Source organism: Pocillopora damicornis, chromosome 8, assembly GCF_964200805.1.
Source record: "Pocillopora damicornis chromosome 8, jaPocDami1.2, whole genome shotgun sequence".
In the NCBI taxonomy this organism is placed as follows: domain Eukaryota; kingdom Metazoa; phylum Cnidaria; class Anthozoa; order Scleractinia; family Pocilloporidae; genus Pocillopora; species Pocillopora damicornis.
Window position 1 is genome coordinate 12,585,308 of NC_142677.1, and position 11,831 is coordinate 12,597,138.

The window sequence follows — 11,831 nt, forward strand, 5'->3', positions numbered from 1 at the left end:
AGTCTGTCCGAAAAAAGATGTTTTGATCATTATTTCCTTTCCAGCAGTTATTTTAAAAAAATTGAATATTGAAGACATATCACCTTCCGCAATATAAAATATGAAATGTCATAATATCAACTTGGTATAAAGTTTAATCATTCGGTACAGTATAACATAGAAAAAAAGCCCCACCCCCTCCCATTCACCGAGATGGAGGTGGCTAGTGGTGGATATTTACTGAGCTGCGCGCGACACGATTTCAATATATACTAAAAAAATAAGATAATACGACAGAAAAATATGGTTTTAACTTATTTATTCCTAAAAACACTTGCAATATTTTATGGTGCAAATCCCGCGCGAGTTTCTTGGAGGTGAATGGCGTAGGATATTCGGAGCTTGATTAGCCAATCAGAGCTCGCTTTCAACGCTTACCACTGTTTTTAACATATGCTAAAACATTTTATAACTCCAAAGATACATTGTTGTTTAATGTAGGAGTGACTATATTTTTTCCATATGTGAAGCAAACAAAGCTAATCGATATTTTTTGTTCCAATAATGCAACATTAATACTTAATAAGGAGATTCGCATTTTTTAAGGGATTTCTTGTCATAACGTTTCCCTCTCATTAAGACTCATCAGAAAATGTTCTTCTAAGCGAAAATACCTCAGACAAGTTTAAAACGAAATTTCATATGCATTGAAGGGTAAGTTTTAACAGGTTTCAGCATTGGCTGCTTTTATTTTTGTCAACAGCTCTATGTTGGTATTAAAATTCACGAAATTTGATATGAACTGAAGAGTGAATATCAAAAGTATTTAGCAGTTGCAGTTTTTATTTGATCAGCTTGATGTTGGTAAAAAAATTCACTATGAATGTGAAGCTTTATTTCAGCATCTTTACACAACTGCACTTTCGAGGGAAGGTAACATGACATAATTTAATCAGTTTATAGCGTCTCTGCTCTTAAGTCTAACCAGCTGATACTGTATACAATAAGAAGATTCAATAAGAACCTTAAAAGTTAATCTAACAGTTTTGCACATCTGGACAACTGAGAAGTGGTCATTTTGATTTGTTTGAACAGAGATTTAGCTTAAAGCTTATGTTAGGCATAAAAGAGTACCACGAGACCAGACGGTTTGCTAGAAGAGAAGAAGAAGTCGACAACATGTGGTCGCTACCGCTCCTTGCCACAATCGTGGCATTAGGAGTCGTCCAAGGAGAAGACGAAGAATCATTTGCGCTGGTAGGAAGAAAGATTTATAATGAAGAAGATTTATTGGGAATCTTACTAGCTCTGAAAAAGCTGCAGTAAAAACCAGTTTCAAAGAAAGTATTAGTCAACTGTAACTAGGATGATTAACCCAACAGCTTATTTCCAGCTTTTAGCAAAGGAAATCAATGATACTCCATCAAGTTGGAGTTTTTCAATATCATTTATGACTACAAAATTATTTGAAAATGAAATATCTGAGTTCAATGAAAAAGGTTTGCATACATTTAAGAAAAATGTCGCAGCTTTTTCTATACTTTACCGGCATCAGGACTTGCGAATTTTTTTTTATTTCGGAGAATCAGCCCCTTTGTTCCGTTCTAAACAGGAGATGCCACGGTCATTTTTGGGCGCGTGAAAATAGAATTTGCTGGGACTCGTACTCTTTGTTTAGCTATGAAATGATTTTACGTGAAAATGTGTGTCTTTGGTACTAATACTTGGTACTCCTGTAAAGCATGATTCCTGGGCATGAATACGACGTTCTTTCTGCTTCCTTTCAGATATTTTATCAAATTGAACTTTAATCTTACGCTGATAAATTCGGTTAAAACATATGACACTTCTCTAGTTTTTTACATTAGCAACTGAGTGATCATGTTTTTTAACTTTTATCGTAACAGAAATATCTCAACCAGTTCAGCTATCTTTCAATGTCAAGATCCGGCAACCATGATGTGAAGAAAGCCATCAGCAACTTTCAGCGTTTTGCTGGCTTGGATGTTACTGGTCGTCTGGACAGACCTACTCTAACTTTGATGAAAAAACCGAGGTGTGGAATGCCAGATGAAGTGGCAAGCGGTAACCGTTTTCGCCGCTATAAAACAGCCTCAAAATGGAGGAAGACTTCTTTGACGTACTACATCCAACATGGCCGCGACCTCAGCAGAGATCAGCAAGACCGTATTTTTGCTAAGGCGTTGAAATATTGGGCTGACGTATCATCGCTCTCGTTCAGGAGAGTGAACAGTGCAGGACAAGCTGATTTGAAAATCAGGTAAAGCGTTGTCTTCAACGAAAACCTTTTTATCAAAATGGTCATCTTCAGATAAAGACAAGAGTAACAAAAAATGATAGACGTATGTATGCCTGTTTGTTTATCTGTCTGTTTACATATAAATTTCATGGTTGTTTATGGTCTATGTGTATGTTTGTTAATTTGTTCAGTTTACCTTTCCTGATTTTAGTTTTGGAACCCGAAGACACGGAGGAACCAGTGCTGAGAGAACATGTGGAAGTACATTCGACGGCCCGGGTAGGGTTCTGGCACACGCGTACTTCCCCTCGGACGGCCGCGCCCATTTTGACGAAGATGAAACATACACAGACGGGCAATCAAGGGGAACAAATTTGCTGTGGGTTGCCACCCATGAATTTGGGCATTCACTCGGTTTGGAACACACCAACGTCAAAGGTGCAATCATGTACCCATACTATACTGGCTACGTTCCCAATATGAAGCTTCACTCTGATGACATTGCAGGGATACGCTCACTTTACGGTGAGGGAGAGAAAACTTATCATAGCTTCTCTTAATTACAGTAGTTAACATTGTAGGCATTCTTTTAAATCTTTTTATGGAAGGCCATGATGAAATACTAGCTCGAATTTTGAAAAGCATGTGAGTTTGTTTTCCTCCAGAGCGGAATTTAATTTTCCGATATCTTTAAGAACTTTTCAGCAACAATCATTGTTTCGAATTCAAGCCATAGGCCTTTTAATTCGAAGATGATGATGATACGTACGCCACAAAGATAATTTTTATGGTGCTCTATTTTACAACCTACAGTGATCAAGTGCATGGTCACGAGTGGGAGTTAAGTGCAATATGTTGCTTCGTACATTTAGCAGAGTTGAGAGAAGTGTCTTACTGGCGAAAGGGAGGCAGGAGAACGAGCCCTGTAGATGCCTGAATTTGTGTCAGGATCATCTTTTCCCATATTATTCACACATTAAAATAAATTTCTTTTATTTCTAAAAAGCTCACTGACTGATATTTCCTATTTGTGTCGTCATCATATAGGATCTGGCGGCGGAGGTGGAGGTGGGGGCGGAGGTGGAGGCGGTGGTGGAGGTGGAGGTGGCGGTGGCGGAGGTAAGCATCCGGGAGAGGGGACACATCGATCAATTATTCTAACTTTTGAGTAACACGAAAGTGACACCCTCGCTAGGTTGTAAGGAGGGAAGGGATGGGCTGAAACCCTTCCTCGATTTTCGCCCATTTTCATTTTTTTTGACACAATCTCTTGAAATACTTTTCCCTTTGATAAGGATTATGAGTTAGTCATTTCAACTATGTACGCCCTTGGATACTGGTCTCGTAATCCAAAATAGCCGAACAGGTCTTATTTCGTTTTTTGTCCCTAAAATAGATTTTTTTCCAAGACACCCCATTTCTGCTGAACCACTATTTCCAAAATTATCAAATCTAAAAGGGCTTAGATATAAACTGCTACTTCAAAGTAAATCTTTCATTCGGTGGATCTTAAGAACTTGTAATACTTCACGTCAACAGAAACTGCTACACCATTCGCCTTTTTTCTTATAATACCTCCAGGAGATTTGTTATGAAATTTAAACCAAATTTTCAGCGAGCTATAATGACCAAGATGTGAATGGGTAGTTACATTAAATTTTCAAGCAGTGATTTCCTCGAAGAAATTGCACCCAGTCCCCCAAAAAAGTTAAGCTTATGGAGGTGCCCCATACACGTAAGAGGACCCGGTTAACAGTTTATTTCTGATTCATTCTACCTTTGGGAAACAGGAATGATAACCTTTTTTTTAATTTTCAGCCTGTGTAGACAAGGATCGACGTTGCCGTGGATGGACCAGATACTGCCGCTCCAACAGATATGTCCAGGCTAACTGTCGGAAAACATGCAGATTTTGCTGAACTGGAAGGTACGTGATATGTAATGAGTTAGACCTTAGTCCGAGTCCGAGGGCAGTGCGACCTTGGTCTGAGGGCAGTAAGACCTTGGTCCGAGGGCAGTAAGACCTTGTTATTTTTTTCTCAGTTCGTGAGCGGGCGGTATTCTACAACTCCTGAAATCTAATTGGTTCCGAGAGCGGGCAGTATTCTCCCCATCCGGCCCGCTCACAGCGGGCGGTTTTTTTCGCAGCCATTTGTTAGGTTTTAGAGAAATGTAAAAATGTTATTCACCAGCCAAGGTCGGTCCGAATTGGGAAAAACTGTGCCCTCTGTCTTGTGTATCTTGGCGGTATCCAAGACCTTGGGCACAGTTTTTCCCAATTCGGACCTCCCTTCTGGTGAATAACATATATGTCCGAGGGGAGGTTAGTGCTTCAGGAGGATTAGGATGACTGATTCAAAAAAGTGCAAAAATAAAAGTTCCATTTTTTTGTTGGCTGTGCACGGTCTTAAACTCATCAGACCTTTCTCCAAGTCAAATTTTGCCTTGTTGTCCTGTTTCTTCTATACTTGATGTACTCATCTAATCAGCGACCTTATCTGTTACGTTAGCTAGAGAAATTATAATAGAAAGACGAAATTGCCTTTGCGTTTAGATTAAGTTAAACCAAGTGGAAATAACGAGACTGATCAGAACTGACGAGAGGAACCAGGCGTTAGATTTTTGCTGCTATTTGTCTCTTATTTTCCTTTTTTTTTAACTTTTTTATTTACTAAATTTATTCAATATCATAATCGTGTCGCTATTCTGTTTTTTTGTCTTAATGCTTTAATTAAAACACTCTTCTGATTGGCTTCTTTGTCTATTCTGGATACTTTGATAGAAAGGCGAAATGACTTACTTTTAGGATGATGTCAAACGTTTAAATTATGTTTTGACGAGTACAAGGCATAAAGTTTTTGCCGATAGTTTTTAATCATTACCATTTTATTCGATGCATTTTGTACAATCTATTTTGTTTATTTATATCATCCCTTATCTTATGATTTTTATCCCGATCATATAGGTACTCACATCCAAACTACAGGTACTGAAAGGAACGACATCTGGAGCACTTTTTGAAAGCATAAAAATCGTTAGCTCTGACCATGAGTAGCACTGTAGCTTAGACGAACGAACTCGGAATGATTAAACGGATTATTCAAATGAACGCAGTAGGTCCTGAGTGCTTTGTATGGTTGCAATTTTGATGCTGTTCGTCCTGATATAGTATAGGCAAGAATTTGAGGCACAAATCTTCAAAGAACAGTCAAGTTCCTCGCTTTAACCCCATGCATTGCGCTTTTCGATCGTGTGTAGTAAAAAAAACTGTGTTATCACAACGGCTTGTCAGAAAAATGATCAAGGACCAATGAGAACTAAATGTTTGTTCAAAACTCGGGACGATGCAGGCCAAGAAATTAGAGATTTGAGACTTCAAGAAACATTATCTTAACCCCGGAATAATTTTGGCAGCCAGTTGCGAATTTCTCAAACATTGACCGACCCAATATTTCATTGTTTCTACTTTAGTGTTTACTAAATAATTTTGCACAATTTCAAAATGATAATTTAAAGCCGTAACTCATCCCCTATTTTAGCAAATATATCTACGCAATTAAACAAGGGAAATCTGTTATAACGAGTCTGTGCTAGGCTCTCGATCAAAGAATACGGAAAGATTCTTGGCTCGGAAGTAGAGACGAAAGTGCGAGATCCTGGGCCGTATCAAAATATATCCTGAGTTCAAATGATTTCAACTGATCACCATCGAAGCTAATCTGGGACCCTGATCGTCGTCATTCACCCAGGGCTCTCTATGAAGTAACATAAATTCGCCTGTCTTTTTTCTCTTCTTAAGCAAATACTAAGATTTACCAAATGCAATTATGTATTTTTTATTGAGTTGTATCTGACATACTTCTACATCAATGATTTTGTAGAGTGCGTCTCACGTGACACTTAGTTTCGGCGTTCACACGTTACCTGCAAGCAAAAGAAAGCTCCCATCATTTACTAAGCAGTGAAAAAGTGAAAAAGAAAAGAGAAAGAAAAAAAGGAAGAAAGAAAGACAGAAAGAAAGGGAACCAATTAACAATTGAATGAATGAATTTGAATGAATAAAATTAATAACTGGTAGTTGGTATACAACTTACAATTGAAACAGGACTTGGGGCACCAGTACTTCATATTATCGGGGTATATTCGGCAATAATCAGCATCCACATAAGGTTTGCATCCCATTCTGTCGCTGCACGCACCTACATGGTATGTCATCATATAAGTGACATCAGTTATGATTCCAAACTGAACCGGTAAATATCTCTGGTTATAACCCCCCCCATTAATTTTCGCGCGACTTTATTGGCTATTTTACGTCACGTGGTTTAAATTCAGTGGATAGTGATCACGCAATATCCCCATTTACGTTTATATTTGTTCTTCGATTAGTTCTGTCGAGAATAAGCAAAAGAGAAAAGTCAGCTCAAGAGTTTCTCTTTTCATCTTTTTTACGTTATATGAAAGAAAAACGAACTCATTTTTCAGAGTCCATTGGCAATGACATTGATAAACTAAATGATTAAATAAATAAATATTATTAATATATTATTAAATAAATTATTATTAATTAACATTATTAATAAACTAAATAATTAGAGAGTTTCACTTTTCATCTCTATTAAGTTATACGGAAGAAAAACGAACTCATTTTGCAGAGTCCACTGGTAATGACATTAATAAACTGGTCTCTGATCTTGGCTGAGAGATTGTTTTCAAAATTTCACATTTGCCTTCGAAGCTTGGCTTCTCAGCGAAATATTCATTTCTCGGACAATATCTCAGCCGCGGAAATTATCAGCGGATATACCAACCGTCTAAAGGGGCATATTTACTAGATAGGCTTATTCACCATACTAGTTAATGCAGATATGCCAGAGGACCTTAACACTTGTGTGAACACACACAATACATCCTGAATAATTTTAAAACTTCTCTATTTCAATACATTTAAGACTTTCAGGTTTTCTGATCACAAATTCTATTATGTAAAGTGAATTGTTCACTTACAATATGTTTTTGTAAGAATAGTCTATCATCTCAATACTGTTTAAGACAAGTATGCTTGAGGATCTTAATACTTCTATAAACACATACAATAGATCCTGGAAAGTTTTTAACACTTCTCTATTTCTGTGCATTAATAACATCACCAAACGACATTCTTTTTCTAAGCACAGTCTCTTACCTGAATCTGTGGGAGCAGGAGTAGTGGGAGTAAGGCTAGGAATAGGAGTCTGTACTCCACCACCACCGCCAGTGTTGGGGCCTGTTTGAAAGGAAAAGGACAATAAAATTTCAAGACAGTGTAACTAAACCTATGCGTTTTAAGGTGGCCTTCTACAGCACACGTACATTTCAAAAAGGGAAATTGAAAAATCGTTAATGTGACAACCATAAAACTTTATGACTTATCTGAGCAGATCTTCCCAAGAAAACTTCTGCCACAATATTTTGTAGCAATCCATCAAATATCATGTACTCGTTGACTAAGTCGCTCTCTTTGTTTTATCCCGTCTTCTTTTAGCTTGCATCTCAAAGCGCTGCACGGCTCTCTGCCTCCCTGCTCAAGCCATCACGTATAGACGTCATACGAGGACTTTTGTCTACTGTTTATCAAAAAAGTCGCACGCGGGGAAGGCCGGACGAGTCATATGATCATTCAAAAATATAAAACTTTGCGCAAATTGCCACCCGAACAGGTCAAAGAAATAACATCCACTAATAAAATCCATTATGAGCTTGACATGAAAATCAACATATGGAAATGACTCTTCTGAGTGGATCCGACGAGCATGTATACTTTCCACCAATAAGCAGAGCTTTTACATGTATGTCGACTAACTATCGAATAGACGCTAACCCAATTACCCATCATAGCTTCTTTACTACTCAGTAGAGAACTCTTTAGCAATGGCTAACACCAGTTTCATTGAGCCATACACAACGATAACGTCCATCTTTCTCACCGCATAGTGATCTCCTACATCCCTATCATGGAATAATGTTAAAAACTAAAATCGCTTTGTACTCACCGTATAAATACTGTATCCCTGCAATGTCGTCAGAATGAAGCTGCATATTTGGTACATAGCCTGTATAGTAGGGGTACATGATAGCGCCACGGACATTAGAGTGAGCCAGTCCTAAAGAATGACCAAACTCGTGGGTTGCCACCCACAGAAGGTTGGTACCACTAGATGTGTCATGAGTAAACGTTTCATCCTCATCAAAATGAGCTCGTCCGTCAGAAGGATAGTAGGCATGCGCTAAAGTACCTCCAGCTCCGTCAAAGGGATAAGGACAAGTCCGTTCCACAGCAGTCCCTCCGTGACTGTACCGTCCAAAACTATGAAGTAAAAGAAGTGTCCTGTTTGCATGGAGGAGTTTATTGAAGAGAAAGTTGTCTTTGGTTATTGAGGTTAACCAATTTGTTCTCTGCTTTTGCCTTGGAGTTTAATGATGGTTGAAACAGTTTATTCCTTCTATTCGAATAGCGCAGCTTTTTTCCTCTTTCAATGTTTCCGTATTTATTTGCATGTGAATGTCTGTTTTCTCGTGTGCGCTAATAGTCTTTACTAAACAGTGATTGCGTGAATAAAACATTCTAAGCTAAACATGAAATCAGCTTTCTTAACTCAACCTGAGGCTTACAGTTGTACCTGTGGTTTGCTCATCCCATGATTCTTGCTTAACATTAAAAGCGTAAATCGTGTACCTTATCTTGATGTCTGCGCTGTTGGCATCCATGACCTCGCTAAATGACAATCCGGACACATCAGCCCAGAACTTAAATGCTTGACCAAATATGACCGTTTGTTGATCCTAAGGGAGAGAAGGAGGAAAGCTTGTCATACGTGAAGCACAAGCCTATTCATATATACAAAAGAATAAAGGATTAATTTCGTGGGTACAGGTAGTTCTCTGAAATTACATTCCCTTAAAAAGCACTGTAAAAACATCGTTATCGTGCAATAGCATTTTCATGAAACCTTTCACCTCTTCCACCCACCTTCGAGTGACTAGCGTCTAGTTTCTCCTGTCTTTTCACTTTTGCTCCTTTATTAAATATTTAGATTGGGAGAAAAAGGAAATGAACGCCGACTCAAGAAGCTTTTTATGTTAAAAAAATTCACTTGGTACCAAAGGAAATGTGTAGAGAATAGAATGGAGAATCTGCATATTGATATTAGGGTGTAGCGGGTTGCTACTTACATTAGGTAGATCGTAGCCATGCTGCACAAAATAAGTCAAATAATTCTTTCTCCACTCTCCATTAGTAGCGTACCTTCGAACGCGTCTGCCGTCCTCAACAGGGTCTGCCATACCACATCGAGGCTTCTTCATGAGACTAACTGTTGCTTCATCGAGCTCGCCATTCACTGGGAGGCCATAGAATTTCTGAAACCCTCGGATAGCGGTCGCTACATCATGGTTACCGCTTCGTGAGGATGAGATGTATCCATAATGGCCTAGAAATTTCTAGAATATGAAAGTAGGTTAAAGTAATTACTCTGTACAAATGTAGTTCTTAACCTTGAATGTGAAAAATTTACGCTTTACGACTTTGACCAGGGAAAGTGGAAAATATGCAGGCGTTATGTGTAACGACAGTGATGTTTCTTCCTTTTGACATAACTGAAAAACTATCCAATTTTTCCCCTATCTTAGACGAAATGTCACGCAAATACAATGTTTTTTTTTAAAATCAGAATATTTAGATGCTAAAAAAGGATCAAAGTTAAGTGAGGTGTATAAAACTTCATGGGTTGTTTGATCATGGTCAATTATGGGTGTCAAGACTGTACGATCAAATCTCTTTTACACCTTTTTGAAAAGGAGATCCAGCGTTCGAGGAGCTTCAGCTATTCAGAAGACCTCTTTCATCAAAAAATCAACTTTACAGTAGGTTTTGAAATTTGCAGACATCTTTCAGGAATCTCCTCTCCTCGTATTTTAGCAAGAGTACACGGGGCAAATTTAAAATAAAAGATTTCAAGACTGCGTCAACCCTGCTAATTAAAGTAAAAACACTTGATTTGAAGCACCACTTTAGAACAAAAAAAATACCCTTTTCATACCCAACGAAAAAGTTAGAAACAGTCATTGAGAAGGATATTTGCCCCATTTTTAAGGGCTTTGAATCATTAGTATTGCATGGTAATAAGCCCTTCCAACTTTTAAAGGAGGCGTGTAATGACAGTAAGTGATACTCAAATGTAAGCCTATGTTGAAACATTTTACGCCAAGTTTGCAAGGATTCCTTCACGTTTCTTTTTTCGCTCATTTGCGCTATCGACAAACGAGTCATTTCCTACCAAGAAAATGAATCTTTATGTCTACATACCAAGGCCATAGTTTGGTCATCTTCACAAGTAACAAAATTGACGAGAAAAGGTAGAAATAATGCCAAATGCAACATTTTCGTGAAAAGTCTGTGGAAGGCTTCCAACAGAATTGAGCCTTCTGAAATGTGGTTTAAGTATCTTTATCTGGGGCAGATGTCTCACTAACGAGACAATAGAAACAAATACTACCTGGAAAATGTTTTGACTGTTCGGCAAATAATTTTTTTGTTAATTTTAAGACCTATAGAAACAAATTCCATAGTCTGTTGTATTAGGTTATCAAAGAACTAATGTTTAGATGACCTGTTCATACAAATGTTTAAATGGATGTTTTTGTTTTGGGTTTTTCTGAGGTTCTCGTTTTCCAGGTCTTCTTCAAACCTTCCCTGAGCTTTCTATTGGCATAAATGCGAAACTATTGTTTATGAGTATGTAATCAGTTCCTCGTTCTGCGAAATGTTTCTGCAGCTTAACTAATAACGGTGTTTGCTCATGAAGATTTGACAGCAAGTCACTCAAAATAATAATAGAGAGCATTTATATTATTTACGTCTGCGGCACATGGCAAAAAGCAACATTTAAACTTCCTGTCATCTTTTTTCTGCTGTTTGCGTTGTTAGACGTAAACACTTGCTATAGTTTTGGACAAGAGATTGTATGGTAGTTTTCTACACGAAAACAAAATTCATCAGCGTTCCATTGTTGCTTTTGCTGCATATGGATGTAAAAGCGTAGCTAAAGGTCACCAATATCTGTTATGAGTAATCAGGATCAGTAATAAATGATTTTCGGTAGAGTGTTCAAATTTAACTTGAGATATAAGCGATTATATTCAGTGTGCTGCCTACGCACCGGGATCTGTTGCTCAGAAAATGCGCTCAAAAATCGAGCTCTCATCTGCTGATCTGCTGATCATCGACCATTTGAAAAAACGACACCGACTCTGACTTCGTAATTTAATTTTTCACGCGCTTAATTTGCCAGTCTTTAGGGGAATCATATGAGTTTTTTCGTGACACAACCTGAAAATCCTTCAACCCCTTCACCCCTTCCCTTCTGGCGTTTCATAATGACTTGTCCCACAAAGACATTCGTTTATCACGCTCTTAACAGAGCCAACACCCAATTCTCCCAGTGGTCTTGGTTCACGAAGGGAAGCTGTTCTCTGATAAGTGTTAACGCTAGTCAATGCTGTACGAACCATGTTATGAACAAAAAATACTCAGGTCAGGTGAGCAGCTAATACA

General features: G+C 38.1%; 2 protein-coding genes across 2 annotated transcripts; one reads left to right on the forward strand and one right to left on the reverse strand.

The window, feature by feature from the left end:
- The first annotated feature begins 1,113 nt into the window (after positions 1-1,113).
- On the forward strand, positions 1,114-5,348 carry LOC113674901 (matrilysin). The gene is made up of 6 exons (XM_027191398.2): positions 1,114-1,236; positions 1,887-2,260; positions 2,451-2,764; positions 3,287-3,358; positions 4,058-4,166; positions 5,205-5,348. The coding sequence occupies exons 1-5, from the start codon at positions 1,159-1,161 to the stop codon at positions 4,156-4,158; spliced, it is 939 nt and encodes a 312-aa protein (XP_027047199.2). The 5' UTR covers positions 1,114-1,158; the 3' UTR covers positions 4,159-4,166; positions 5,205-5,348.
- A 711-nt stretch (positions 5,349-6,059) lies between these two features.
- On the reverse strand, positions 6,060-10,685 carry LOC113674900 (matrilysin). Its single transcript, XM_027191396.2, has 7 exons — positions 10,584-10,685; positions 9,452-9,718; positions 8,955-9,061; positions 8,272-8,585; positions 7,425-7,505; positions 6,334-6,438; positions 6,060-6,163 (listed from the first exon to the last, which is right to left on the reverse strand). The coding sequence occupies exons 1-7, from the start codon at positions 10,656-10,658 to the stop codon at positions 6,153-6,155; spliced, it is 960 nt and encodes a 319-aa protein (XP_027047197.2). The 5' UTR covers positions 10,659-10,685; the 3' UTR covers positions 6,060-6,152.
- Positions 10,686-11,831: the final 1,146 nt, after the last annotated feature.